Source organism: Chionomys nivalis, chromosome X, assembly GCF_950005125.1.
Source record: "Chionomys nivalis chromosome X, mChiNiv1.1, whole genome shotgun sequence".
Classification (NCBI taxonomy): domain Eukaryota; kingdom Metazoa; phylum Chordata; class Mammalia; order Rodentia; family Cricetidae; genus Chionomys; species Chionomys nivalis.
In genome coordinates, this window is record NC_080112.1 from 134393740 (window position 1) to 134408536 (window position 14797).

Below are 14797 nucleotides of genomic sequence, written 5' to 3' on the forward strand. Positions count from 1 at the left end.
CCAATACTCTTCAATAATTTCAGTGTTGAAGAGATGTGCTGAAGAGATGGTTCGGTGGGGAAATTTCCCTTAACTTGTAATTCTTCAATAATCCATCATTCTGATACACCCCTTGGCCCCACAATGCTTTTTGACACCTCAGTTCTTTGACCTCCTGAGTTTAGCAACCACCTCCACTGCTCAGATTCAGTTGCTTACTTTCATCCCCTGCCACAGCGGCTTACCTCTGAAATCTTTGTAGTTATCATCTCTTTCTCTTACCTCTTTGTCCACACTGAGGCCTCTATGCCTCAGACTCTGCCTGTATATTTGTTAGCTTCCGTTCCCTCTGCTCTTCATTTTCTTCTCCATTCATCCTCCCCTCCCCTGTTCATGCCAGTGACCACATTAGCCACACCAGCCGCTTTGTAGAGTAGTTAAAGAGGTAAATGGGGAGTGGTGGCACATGCGTGTAATCTTAACACTTGGAGACAGAGATGAGGATTGCAAATTCCATGACTAGAGAGAGAGAACCTGCCATAAAGCAAACAATCAACAAAATAAAACAAGACTTGAGACAAAAGGTCATACTAGGAAAAAAACTAATGTTCTTGAAACAATTGTTATCGACTTTGGCCACAGTTCCTTGATAGCAAAACCAGAGTTGTTTATAGTTTTACTTATGTTTTTCTACGGGGATAATTTATTTATTCGTTGTTTATTTAGTTATATTTAGGAGTTCTAGGGACAAAAAACAGGGTTTACACATAGTAGGCAAGTGGTCTTCTGCTGAGCTACATCTGTATCTAGTCCTATGTAGAATTGAATAGCCTTTCGAATTTGTCTTGCTTTTCCAGAAGTTTCTGCTTGAGCATGGAGTTTTACTCATCATATTTTGTCCTTCAGTAGTTATTTTCAACTTTGCTATGTGCAATAATAGGTTGGCTGCAGCTGTGTCCCTAAAAAAGCAGATGGTTTGAATATTTTCTAATTGGAAAGGATCTTAGAGAGCATACAAACCCAGCGTTGCCAGCGTTCACCAGAGAAATGATGACCAGAGAGGTTACATGATCTGCCTGAAGTTACACCTGGCACCTGGTTCAGTAAAGATCAAAATGGAAGTTCTCTAATTACAAATTCAGAACTTAGTTGGTTTTGGTTTTGTTTTTAACTCTTACAGATAGGTGAATGAACAAGTATATAGAATGTAAAACAAATAAATTTTAATTCTTACTCTTCTCTAACTGGAAAGCCAGAGGTTTCTGACAAGGATAAAATTATCATCTCCATTGTCACTTGAGGAAAGTGATAGTTCTAAAACACCCATCATTGTTTGGAGATGGTTTTAGTTTCTTGTTAAAGAACAGGTCTGGAGCTGGGATGATGGCTCAGTGGTCAACAGCACACAGTACTTTTTTTTTTGGTTTTTCGAGACAGGGTTTCTCTGTAGCTTTGGTGCCTGTCCTGGAACTAACTAGCTCTTGTAGACCAGGCTGGTCTCGAACTCACAGAGATCCGCCTGCCTCTGCCTCCCGAGTGCTGGGATTAAAGGCGTGCGCCACCACCGCCCGGCTCACACAGTACTTTTGTAGAGGAATGCACCCTTATAAGACAGCTCAAAACCAGCTGTCACTCGCTCTCCCAGGGTCGAATACCTCTAGCTCCATGGGCACTTACAATCACACGTAAACATGCATACGCATGCGCGCACTCACAATTCAAAAGTCTTTTTAAAAATGCCTTTCAGGGACTGGCAAACTGATTTAGTGTATAAAGACCTGCGTTTGTTCCCTGGCACCCATATAATGAATGACGGGAGAAAATTGACTCCTGTAAGTTGTCCTCTGACTCCCATATGTGTATTATAGCACACACACCACTACCACCACCACCACCACCACTACCACCTCCAACACCAGTAAAGAAGTGTAGTGTAAAAATGCAAGCCTATGTCTTTCAGGACCATCTCTTGCTCTGCAGGGGAGCCTGACCAGAGTTGGTGAATGAGCAAATCTCAATAAACTCTCTGCTTTCCTCGCCTCCTAGTTTTGTCATTTTCTACTGTTCTGACAGAATACTGCAGACTCTGGGATTTATAAAGAAAAGACATTTCTCGCGGTGCTGGAGACTGGGAAGTCAAATATTAAGGCATTGCCATCTGGCGAGGGACTTCTTGCTGCCTCATAACATGACTAAGGACATTGTGTGGTCAGAGAGCCTGTGCACTGAGAGATGGAGCTACACCATCCTTTCCTCAGGAAGCCACTCCTAAGATAAAAGTACTAATCTATTCATGAGGGACCTAAGGACACCCCAGAACTCTTACCTCTCAATATTGTCATGCTAGCGATTATATTCCTTTTTTGTTTATTTTGTTTTAGTGTGCATGTGTGTGCGCCAGTCCCCGGATGGCCTAGAACTAACTGTGTAGTTCAGGCTGCATTTGAACTTACTGTCTTGGCCTCTAAAGCGCTGGGGCTCCAACTGTGAATCGCCATGCCTTGTATGACTGTGACGTTTGACATAGAAGCCATGGCACTGTTCAAGGAGTAGACTTTGTGACCGTCTCATGTCTGCAAAGCATGCGCTTCATGTTGTCTCTCAAGAGAACTTGCAGGTGGCAGCTAGAGAATATAGCTAAACAAGACTAACAATTATGACACCTGTGCTCCCCACAAAGGCAAACCGTACGCTATTCTTACTCTGCTTTGAGCAGTTCGGGAAATAGGTGCTTTTCCTTCTCAATTAAAGCCTTTTATCAGGAGAGGATCCATTCTCTTTCCAGTTCATTTGAATTCCTTTTAATCAGCCCTATTGCCCTTGTGCTCCCTGTCTTCCTGACTGGCTGCCAGGCTCCTTAAAGGGACGTTAACAGTTTGCTCCTCGTGGTGCTTCCTCAGAAGGCCTCTGCCAGCGGAATCTCAAAAGCAGAGTCTGAATGCCTTATCATTCCAAATACAAAACTTCTGGTTTAAGGAACTGCCTGACAAGGAAGCTCTTGATTAAAAAAACAAAAACCAAGCAAGATAAGACATCTCTACCAGTCAGCATAAAGAGAAACACATATGGAAAGGGGGAACCTCTGATTCTTGAGCTCTTTTCCTTTTGTTGGTTTGTCTTGTTCAACTTCAATGTGGTAGCTTTTATTTTATCTTACTATGTTTTATTTTGTTATATTTTTAAAAAATGAATGAAGGAAGGAAGTAACCCAGACCCAGAAAGGCAAACATGGTATGTACTCACTGATAAGTGGATGTTAGCTGTAAAATAAAGGATGATCATGCTACAATCCACAGACCCAGAGAGGCTAGGTAACAAGGAAGGCTCTAAGGGGAAATAGAGGAGATTTTGCTAGTGGACTGGGGCAGGTTCGGGAATGGGAACAGGAGGAATTGAGTGGCAGAAGAGAAACAGAGGGAATGGAATTGGAGGGCATTTGATGAGGCCTGGTCTTCGTGGAGAAAGAAAAATCGCAAATGCTTAGATATCAAGCTTCCGACTTCCTGGATCCTCCAACTCATGCCTATTAGAGTTCTACACTGGTATAGAATACTTGGGCCACAGTTGACCAAGAAAATGGGTTTTGATCCCTACCTTACTGTTATCTTTTTGAGCATTTAACTTCCTCAGAACCTCCCCGGAGAGGTTAGAAGATCGACAGACAGGATTAGGCATACCAACAGCAGGCCCCTAAGACCTTATTTGGCACCAGAGAGCCCACCTACATGCTGCAGGGTAACACAGCCCCTCCTCTTGACTGGAAACTTCCAAAGTAGTGCCCGGTAGAACCGAGAGGTTGTTAGTTTCAATCCATCCAGCCCAAGGAGGTGAAGATCTGTGTTGTCTAGCTCTCACCTTGCTTGACAGCTTAGAGCTGCTTCAGGTCAATGTTTAAGAATTGTGTGTCTGTCTTCCCGGTCTTATTAATCTCTGCAAGAGGAGAAAAAAGTTACTGCCATATGTAAGCTTTGGGAAGCAACAGCATATATTTAGTTAAGGTATCAATCCATTTTTTTTTCTCCCCAACATGCATGGCTTTTTTTTTTTTATTGCCAAGTTGTTTTTGTTTGTTTGATTTAATAGACTCTTATCTCTGGTGATGGTCATTATTGTGGCATTTTGAGAGAAATTTTTAAAATTAAAAAAATCAAGTCAAAGGTTGGCGAGCAAGACAAATCAGGAACATTTGCTTTGTGCCAGACATCGTGATGTAGACACCTTGATTTGATTTCCTCCTTCCTATGAATTGTCATCAGCCATAGTTTGCAAAATAAGGCCACTGAGGTTCAGAGATAAATTGTTGGGGGTTACCCTGCTTGGCAGTGAGAGAGAACGCAGATCTCAAATTCTAGAACCTAGGTGCATGATCATTGTTCTATAGAACCCAACATGGCGTTTGGGATCAGCCACAAATCACAAGGCAGCATGTGGAATGGGTCCCTCTTCTCATCATGGGTTGTACTCTGCTCTGTAGAAACATCTCTTCATAAAGGGAATGATGTCACTCTGCGGTAACCCTCACAGTAAATATGAACTGACCTGGAATTCTTTCTTTGTTAAGATAGAGTGTCAGATAGTCCAGGTTGCCCTTTAACTTGCCTTGTAGCCAAGGACCACTGAACTTTTGCTGCTCTGTCTCTGCTTTCTAAATTCTGGGATTGTACATGGTAACTACCTCACCTGGTTTTACGCAGTACTGGGCATTGAACCCAGGGTTTTGTGCATGACAGGCAACTGAAGTATATTCCTCCAACCTCAAATATACTGTAATTCCCTCCCTCCCTCCCTCTCTCCCTCCCTCCCTCCCTCCCTCCCTCCCTCCCTTCCTTCCTTCCTTCCTTTATTTCCTTCTTTTTCTTTTCTTTTCTTTTTGTTGTTTTAACCATTTTGTTTCTCTAATAATCTATTTCATATAAAATGTATTTTGATCATATTTCCCCATTTTCTCTTTTATCCCCCCCACACTGAACTTCTTTTCTCATACAAATCCCCTTCCTACTTTTCTATCTTTTTTTGGGGGGGGGGTGTCACACATTTAATTAGAGTTGTTTGCATAAGCATGGGTTTACTTGAGTGAGGCCAACTTACCACTGGCTATACTACAAAGGAATATGACCCCCCCATCCCATATCAGTCATTAAATGTCTGTAGCTCCTCATGGTGGAATGTCGAGGAGCCCAGTCATGTGCAGGTAATCGCCACTGATGTGAGTTCATGGATGTAACTAGATGTGACATCCAGTCACGTCCAAATGACAGCATTTCACAATGCTCTCTATCATCTGGCTCTTATATTCTTTTTACCCCTTGTTCCTCGATGCTTTCTTAGCCTTGGAGGGGGTAATGTAGATGTGCCACTTGGGGATGAGCACACAATAGTCACTTATGGGGATAGAGAGATGGCTCAGCAGTTAACAAGCACCTGTTGTTCTTACAGAGGACCCAGATTTGGTTCCAGGCACCAACATCATGACCCAAAACCACCTGTAACTCCAGTTTCAGGGATCTAACGCCCTCTTCTGACCTCTGTGGGCACCAGGCATGCATCTGATGCATATACAGACATGTAGGCAAAACACTCACCCATATAATTTTAAAATAGCTTTTTAAAGTCTTTTTTTATCAGCATTTTGACTACTTGTGAATCTTTGCTTTAATCATTTCCCACTCACACAGGATTTCTCTGACCCAGACTGAAGGCAGCACCAATCTATGGGTATAAACATAAACATTTAGAAGGCAGTTTGACACCATATCCATTTAGCCAAATAATAGTAAATTTCCTCCTGGGGCCTATGACCTCCTTGGCCGTGAACTACCAGCCAGATTTATAGTACCAGGCAGGACCTTTGAGATCTTTTGGAGTGGACCTCTGATGTGGGTCTTGTATTAATCTGTTGCTTTCATTGGTTAATTAATAAAGAAACTGCCTAGGCCCATTTTATAGGCCAACCCTTAGGTGTGTGGAGTAAACAGAACAGAATGCTGGGAGAAAGAAGCCGAGTCAGTGAGTCACCATGATTCTCCCACTCCAGACAGACGCAGGTTAAGATCTTTCCTGGTAAGCCAGCTCGTGGTGCTACACAGAATATTAGAAATGGGTTAGATCAATATGTAAGAGCTAGCCAATAAGAGGCTGGAACTAATGGGCCAAGCAGTGTTTAAAAGAATACAGTTTTCTGTGTAATTATTTCGGGGCATAAGCTAGCCATGCGGGCGGCTGGGTGCTGGGGACGCAGCCCTGCCGCTCACATTACAACAGACATCAAATCCCATGAGAAACTGGTCAGTTACCGCCCCCCCCCCAACAGTATTATTATAGCCTTCAGAGTTCACAGCTGGCTAAGACTATTGATGACTTTTCTCCTCTCAAATTGTACATAGCACCTTCTGGCACTAAACTAGCTGGCCATTGGGGAGGAAGCTTCCAACTTGATTTACCAAATGAATTACATGAGTGATGTAGCAAACGCATACCGGGTCTCCAGAAATAGGGTCTTGTCATCTAGTTTTGGTGGGTAAACAAGAGTAGTAACAATAAACTGTGTTATTTGGGGGGACCTCTGAGATCTCTCTGACCATCCTATACCTGTGGAATATTTGACTCATTGCTGTCTGAAGAATTTCACTAGACACCAGGATGAGAGGCTCCTTTCCCTTCCACATCCCTGTCTTTCCATCATGCCTCGGAATAGAACCCAATGAATGCAGTTGTTTACCTGAGAAAACAATGACTCCTCCCATGTGGGGTAGAATTTCAACCATGCCCTGCACAGAGACCAAGCAGAGACAGAAGGACATTAGCTCCCATTTCTCTTTGTGTTGGGAGGGAGCAGAAAGGGCGGTATATGTAGTGTCCAGTTACTGCAGTTAGCAACCATGTAGTATACAGTGTTTGTTATTAGTCAATGAAAGGAAAGATCCAAATGAGTTAGGGAATAAAGTAACTGGCCCTAGTGGAAAGAACTCAGGGTTTGGACTCAGATGTCTATGCTAGGTGACTTTGAACAACACACTCGCTGCTCTGAACTCAGTTTCCTTACATGTGGCAGGGAGCTTTCAAAGTTTCAAAGCAGACTGTTCTATTATTAAACAGAAATCAGCTTGGTTATCTATTATTAACATTATATTATTTGACATGGTTAATTCTAAGTAGATGAAACTCCCGTGATCATCCTTTCTGCTATATCATTGTATAAATGGGAACACTGATGTATAGCAATAGGACAACATCTCTGTGGCGGTGAAAAGCTTGGGCCTTGGGGTCAGATCTGTGTTCAGGTTTTCCCTGTCCATTTCTACTTAGTGACTAAGTGAGCTAAGTGGGTACTCTCACCTCTTTTAGCTTCACGGTGTTGGGAGGACTGCAGGGACTCTAAGTATTTGGTGAACATTGAACACTCTGCGCATGGTGAAAACAAAAACTCTTGAGGAAACCGAGATTGAACCTGGAAACAGGAACTGATAGAGAAGACATGGAGTAGAGCCAATTAATGGCTTGCTCCTCCTGGCATATTTAGTTTGATTTCTTAAACCCTCTAGGACCACCTACCTGTCCAGAGGTGACACCACCCACAATGGGCTTAACCCTCCCACATCAATCACTCATCAAGACAATACCCTATGGGCCAATCATATGGAGGCATTTTTTTTTTCCAGTTAGGTTTCCCTGTTCCTGTATACGTCTAGGTTTGTATCATATTGACAAAAACCAACCAGTGCTCATATTTCCCAGGGTTTATTTAATCCGTTCTTTCTAATGGTGGCAAGATAGCCCATGGAATGTATTCGCTGCAAGTCTACACTCCTTTTTCTAGTGACTGACAGGCAGGAAGCATCATGTTCAGGCAATCTTACCTTAAAGCTTCTACCCTTAATGGTTATGACATCATTGTGCTCTGATCTCTCTGAGTGTTTGAGCCTTAAGAACATTTTATATAAAGCATAAAGGTCAATCTCATTGTTTATTATGTTCCTATTTTTTAGGACTAAGAAATTGTTGGATTGTTTTGGTTAAAACACCTGCTTCTCTCAAAGCTATAGTATAATTGTTTTTCTCTGCCTTTCATATCCTGTGGGTCTGCAGTGCTGAAAGCCGCATTAGTCATCCAAAACTGGTACCGGCGGTACAGAGCTCGACTAACGGCTAGACAGCATTATGCCCTCGCCATCTTCCAGTCTATCGAATATGCTGATGAGCAAGGCCAAATGCAGGTCTGTTTGGCAAGCATGTCTTTGTTTCCCTCCCTTCCTCCTTCCCTCCCCTCCTCTCGGGCGCTCTCCTCTCTTCTTGTTATTGAAAGAATGAAACTGTGGGTCTGTTTGAAGCTGAGGAGCCTTGATGAAAGGCTTTCATAGAAGCTGCAATGGCATTGTTTTGGAACTAGTTGTTGAGAGATTGTGATTTGGGGAGATGGTATTTCTCAGTTTTGAAGCTCCCACTTTTAGAACAATGCCAGATGTCTAGCTAACTAATAAAAAGTATTTTTTTCTATTTTTTGAGCATATTTCATAATGGTAAATGAACTCATTACTTTATGAACGGAAAAATAAAAAAAAAATGGAAGTGGGAGGGTTGAACCCAGAGCCTTGTGCAAGTTGGGAAAACACTGTACCACTGAACTATATATCCTCAACCCCAAAAGAATAGCTATGTTTGCATATGTTCTTGTGTATGTAGGTGCAGGGGTGTGTGCACATCCAAGTGTATGTGTGTGGAATGGGTATCATTCCTCAAGAGCTGTCCACCTTGTCTTTCCTGAGATAGCATCTTTCATTGAGATCTAAAACTTCCCAATAGGGTTGGCTATTAGGGAAGTGATTCCTGGGGACCGTCTTATCTCAGCCTCCCCAGTTCTGGGATGACAAGTGAATACTGCCCTGTTTTTATATAAGTTCTGGGGCTCAAACTCAGGTTCTCATAGCAAACACTTTGCCAACTAAGCTAACCTCCAAAGCCCTTCAGACAGGCTACTTTTAGACCTTAAAAACAGAAGGTTTTCCAGGGAACAAGTCTATGAAAGTTATAAAAGAAAATATATGAATGTGTAAGTCCTTTATAAAATTGGTGGTACAAATTCATAACTCTTGCTTTGATATTCACTAATAAAAAATGAGTACCTTTTACCTATAAAATGATCTTAGAAAGATTCCCAATATAGTTATTACTGTAAGACCAAACTTACATAGTGCTATCTAGAGTTTATCTCATGTATGCAAAAAAACCTGGGGGCTGGAGAGGTGGCTCAGAGGTTAAGAGCATTGCCTGCTCTTCCAAAGGTCCTGAGTTCAATTCCCAGCAACCACATGGTGGCTTACAACCATCTGTAATGGGGTCTGGTGCCCTCTTCTGGCCTGCAGGCAGACACACAGACAGAATATTGTATACATAATACATAAATAAATACATAAATAAATATTTTTTTAAAAACCTAACCATTCAACCATATTCTAGAAAAACATACACAGCAGATTCTGCGTAGTGGCTACTGGCAGGAACAAGGGTGACATAGGTGAGTGAGTAGTGATATTAAAGGAGACCTCATTTTCCTTTGGTGTTTTTTTAAAGTTTTAACAACCATATTTAAGTATCAGGTTATGGTCCTTAAAAATAAACAAATTTCCAAAGGAGTTAAGTTGGCAAATCTCTTCTTGGTAGCTATTAAAATGATATAGGTTAGGCCAGGCATGGTGATACATGTCTTAAATTTCAGCACTCAGGAGACAGAAGTAGGAGGATCTCTGAGTTTGAGGCCAACCTGGTCTATATAGTGAGTCTGAGTACAGCCAGGGCTATATAGTGAGACCCTGTCTCAAAAAAAAAAAAAAAAAAACCACCACCACTACCACCACCACCACCAAAAATCCCAACAACAACAAAAGACATAGGGCATTCAATGTTCCCTTTGCTTTGATTAGGACCTCATAGAGTTGGCTGTCTTTTTAAAAGTATTTAGTTGTGTGTGTGTTTTGCTTTCATGTATATCTGTTCACCTTGTGTGTTCAGTGCCTATGGAGGCCAAAAGAGAGCATTGCATCCCCTGAGCTTGGAGTCACAGGTAGTTATAAGCTGCTTGCTATGTGGATGCTGCCACTGAACTCTGTTTCTCTGAGAAAACAGTCAGTGCTCTTAGCCACCGAGCAATCTCCCCAAGTCCGTGTAGGCTGTCAATTTAAACAGTATTAATTTTGATACCAAAGATATAATGAGGAGAACATAAGGAACAAAGAAGTCAGGAAGAACTATACCTAACTTCAGCCGATCCCATAGACGTGTTTAAATGTGAATTACATTATCATTTGTCCCATGCATGGCAAAGAGGTAGAGGACTGGGTTGTTACACGTTTGCTTTAGCCAGTTCTGTATGGGCAGCCTCCCAGGAGGGATGCATATATAATTTCTATGCAGCTCAGTGTGGTGCTGCCCATCTGTGACTCTTGGCATGCACTCTAGCAGGAAGATGAGCACAACAGGGGAATAAGGGACTTGCACAGAACTTCGCTGTTTGCTGCAGTGGCTCAGACTTTGTTAATGATTTATATCATTTTATCTTGTTCAGCTGTCCAACTTCTTTTCCTTCATGTTGGAAAACTACACAAAGACAAATAATGAAGAGTCAGGTAAGCAAAAAAAAAAGTTTTAGCCTGTTAAGGTTTTATTTATTTTTATTTTTAAATTGGGTGTGTGGGGTGGTGAGTGGATGGGTGGATAGGTATGTGTTTGTGCAGGTGAGTACAGAGTCCATGGGAGCCAAAAGAGGACATCGGACTCTCTGGAGCTGGAGTTTCAGGAGGTTATGAGCCATGCAATGTGGGTGCTGGGAACCGAACTCAGGTCTTCTGCAGGAATAGTATGTTCTTGTAACTGCCAAACAATCGTTTCACTTCTAAAGGGTAGTCTTTTGAAAAACAGTTGGATATATTGAATTGTCTTCATTAAAATGTAAATGAAGATAAGAGATGCTATGCCATTAAAGATGCTCCCCTTTCTTGTCTGTGTGACACCTAGCAACTAAACTTTGCTCAACTTGTTTTTATTCCCCATCTGGATAGAATTTGCTAAATCAACCTTTAATTAAAAAACAAAATTCAGCATTCCTTGGTTAAATATTTTGTCTTGAACCACAACCTTTTAATACACAACAGAAGTTTAGTAATGAGGATCTTGTGTTTTACCTACAGAAGTTTTATGCTAAGAAACCCAAGTATTTTGAGTATTGCATACAGAGGAGTCTAGGTGAAAATGATAGATTAAATGTAATATCTTTCCCTCTCTCCACTCGGTATGTCTGCTATGTCTTCAATCTTTCCCCCAAAGTTCATGCAACATGCTGAAAGTGAGACCTGTAAGAGCTGTTGAAGTTAGAGACCCTTCCTCTATACTGGATTATTTGAACAGTGGTGACCTTATAAAGTATGATCCCTCAGTCCTCTTCCTTGTACCTGTTCTTTTGCTGTGATGTTTTCAGTCATGTTATGACTTAGAGCACAAATTCCTCACCAAACATTTCTCCTTAATCTTAGATTTCCAAGACTTTAGAACCCATAGACAAATAATTTGGTTCTGATATGGAGACTGTGGGTGATTTTTCTTTTATTTCTCACTTATACTTAAAAATTTTAAATCTATAATATATGCTAATTGTTTTTATAATTCCCTTTAAAAATTGGCAACAGTTTTAGACTTAAGGTACATGAGAACTCATTTTAGTTTGATTTTTGTCTGAAGAAGAATTTAAAGGAATCCAAAAACAACTAGGCCCACTCATAAACTTGTATTTGCTTTAAATTATCCAGTTTGTGGTATTCTGTTATAATACTATAAATTAGACTAAGGTACTTTCTGTGGTGTGTTTATATTATCTATTTATCTATCAACTATATAACAATTTTGAATTGATACAGGCAACATAGGAGTTTAAAATTATAATTATTCATAAGACATACATTTCTCATGCTAAATAAAATCTGTCTGTTACTTCCAAAGTAGATGTCAAACCCAAAAGCTGTTAAGAAGGAAAACCACCTTGGGTAAACCATTTTTAATTCTAACAATGTGCAAAGTATTTAGGAGCCCTACTCTGTATATGCACGTGTACCTGTGCGTGTGTGTGTGTGTGTGTGTGTGTGTGTGCACGCGCGCGCATGTGAGCATTCAGAGGCCAACAGAGGATGTCAGGTTACCTGCTCGGTCACTCTCTACCTTATCCCTTTAACACAGAGTCTCATTAAGCGTGGAATTCACCATATTTTAAGCAGGCTGACTGTCCAGAAAGCCTCGTATTTCTGGTTTCTACCAGTGATGGAGTCATAGAAGTGTGCAGCCACACCTGACTTTTTATGTGGGACCATAGTGGCCACACTTAGGTCCTCAAACTTGCACAGGAAGTGTTCTTACCCACTGAGCCATCTGCCTAACCCTAAGAGCATCTTTAAATAATCTGATAAATGATTTTTTTCTAAAATTTCCTTAACGCACACACAGGGAGAGCGGGGGACAGAGAGAGAGAGAAAGCTCACAAATGTGCTTTGGTACACGTGTGGAGGTCAGAAGACAGCTTGCAGGATTTGGTTTTCTCTACCATGTGGATTTTAGGAATTAAACTCAGGTCATCAGGCTCGGCAGCAGGCACTTTACCCACTGAGCCATCTTCCCAACCTTTAAACGCTCTTTAAAGGGGTGATTCGAGTCAAGTACATATGTATGAAACTAAGGGAAGCATTTAAGGATCCATAGAGGCTTTCTGAGTGGTAGAATAGTCAAACCTGAGGAGCGGGAACTGCATGGAAGTAGGTACTTTGCCATTCTCTCCATTTTAGGTAGCTGCAGTTTAAAGACAGTCGTTTGTGCTTCGTGTTCTTGGTCAAAAATGTTTGGGGGAGAAATATAATAATGATGAAAGGAAACATGTCTCTCTGCTAATCAGCTACTATTTCAATCTAGACTCACTTCATCAGAGTCGCTTATATGGGCTTCAGAACCACAGATGGCTGGCTTACAGCTCAGAGATATTTATTCAGATTCTCGATTTTTCAAAATCTGCATTTTGAAAAAAAAACTTTGCAGATGATTTAAAAATATAACAGAATGTTTCTTCTCAAAGAAGGGAACAGTGTTTTCCTTGGAATATAAAATACATTATAGGAAAGTATACAAATAATATCTGACTGAAATTTTCTCAAAGAAAACATGCCCAGAAAACAGATACTCCGAAGAAGAAAGAAAGGAGAATGGCTGGGGACGGAGCTCGGTTGGCATGCAGGGGCCCTGGGCTCAGTCCCCGGCACTGCACAAATCAAGCACAGTGACACGTGCTTGCAGTCTCAGCTTTTGAGGAGGAAGTAGGGGGATCCGAAATTCAAGGTCATCCTTGCTACGTGAGACCTTGTCTCAAAAACCAAAAATATACCCTCAAACCATTATTGGAGTCACAGAAGCCTCCCCTCTGCCTCTTCTCGCTGCAACCCGATGTCTATTGCGCTATGGAACTAGTTTTGAACGTCTATACCATAAGTTAGTTAATTATGCTTGTTTTTAAAATTTACTTATTAGTAGAAACATCCAGAATAGACCTTGAATCTAGCTAATCTTACTCAACATTATACTTGTGAGATCATTCATGTTATTGTAATTTAGTCACTCCTTTTGTTGGATAACATTCCATTTTACCAATGTACTATAGTTTATTCATCCTATTGTTTACGTGTGCATGGGTTGTTTTCAGTACAGTTGTGCGGCTGTATTAATGTGTTTATGTACATGTCCCTTTTGGCGAACATACACGTTCTTCTCTTCACTCCCTCCTCTCCATCCTCCTGCCTCCCTCTCCTCTCCTCTTCACCTTCTCTTCTTTTCATTGCCAGAGACAGAATTTAAGTATGTATAAGGTGACTTTATCTATGTAGATCAAGCTGGCTTTGATCTCATAATCATCCTGCCTCAGCATATTGAGCACTGGAATGACAGGCATATGCCATTATGCATGTACTGTGTAAGTTGATTTCTCATGCTTTGGTGGGAGGATTCTAGACAGCCTCCACCTTGACCTGTTTAATTGAAGTACTAAGATCTTTTAGCAGCTAGAAAGTCCCAGATATAGAGTCCAGATTAGTGATTGATTTTTTTGAAGTGCATAGTATCTCAAGACATTTTGTTTTTGAAAGAGGGTCCTAATGTAGTATTCATGCTGGCAAACATACTGCATCTTATGCAAAACTCACTTCTACCTGCTTATGTCCATGTTCTTCTACTTGCAGAGCTAAAACAGATTCATAGACTTGATAAACAGTAGAGTGCACATACAAGTTTCCAGTCTGCATTTTACAACAATGCCGTCTATAGTCAAAAAAAGAAGAAGAAGAAGAAGAAGAAAAGTTTCCTTAGGTTTATACAGAGACTGGTGGGAGTAGGCTGAGTCATGTGCAAATGTTGTTGTTTAGACTTTACTTTGGACTCACCATCAGCCAAAGTGTCCCCTCAGGTCACATAGTTTACATACATGCACACACACATACACACACACATATATACATACATACATACATGCATGCATGCATGTATACATATATTCTCTAGGAATATATGTATGTATATATGTATTTATATTTTTAACTTTTGTGGTACTAGAATATTTTAATTTTATGTTACTATGGTGAATAAAATATTTGCCAGCATGCTATCTTCCCATTACTTATTTGGAATACCTTATTAAATATTTATATTTATATCTCATCTTGTGCTTTTACTGAATATTATTAGTAGCTCATATATTATTTTTCTCAGTAAACTTCACCATGTACCATGTGTTTCAATAATTTAT

The 14797-nt window shown here is 40.8% G+C and overlaps 1 protein-coding gene across 1 annotated transcript in view; it reads left to right on the forward strand.

Annotated features, from left to right (window-relative positions):
* Ppef1 (protein phosphatase with EF-hand domain 1) overlaps positions 1-14797 on the forward strand; it is a 99660-nt gene that overhangs the window by 16068 nt on the left and 68795 nt on the right. The window contains exons 2-3 of the mRNA XM_057759943.1: positions 8065-8192; positions 10538-10598. Coding sequence (XP_057615926.1) covers positions 8065-8192; positions 10538-10598 — 189 coding nt within the window. The remainder of the gene's footprint in view (positions 1-8064; positions 8193-10537; positions 10599-14797) is intronic.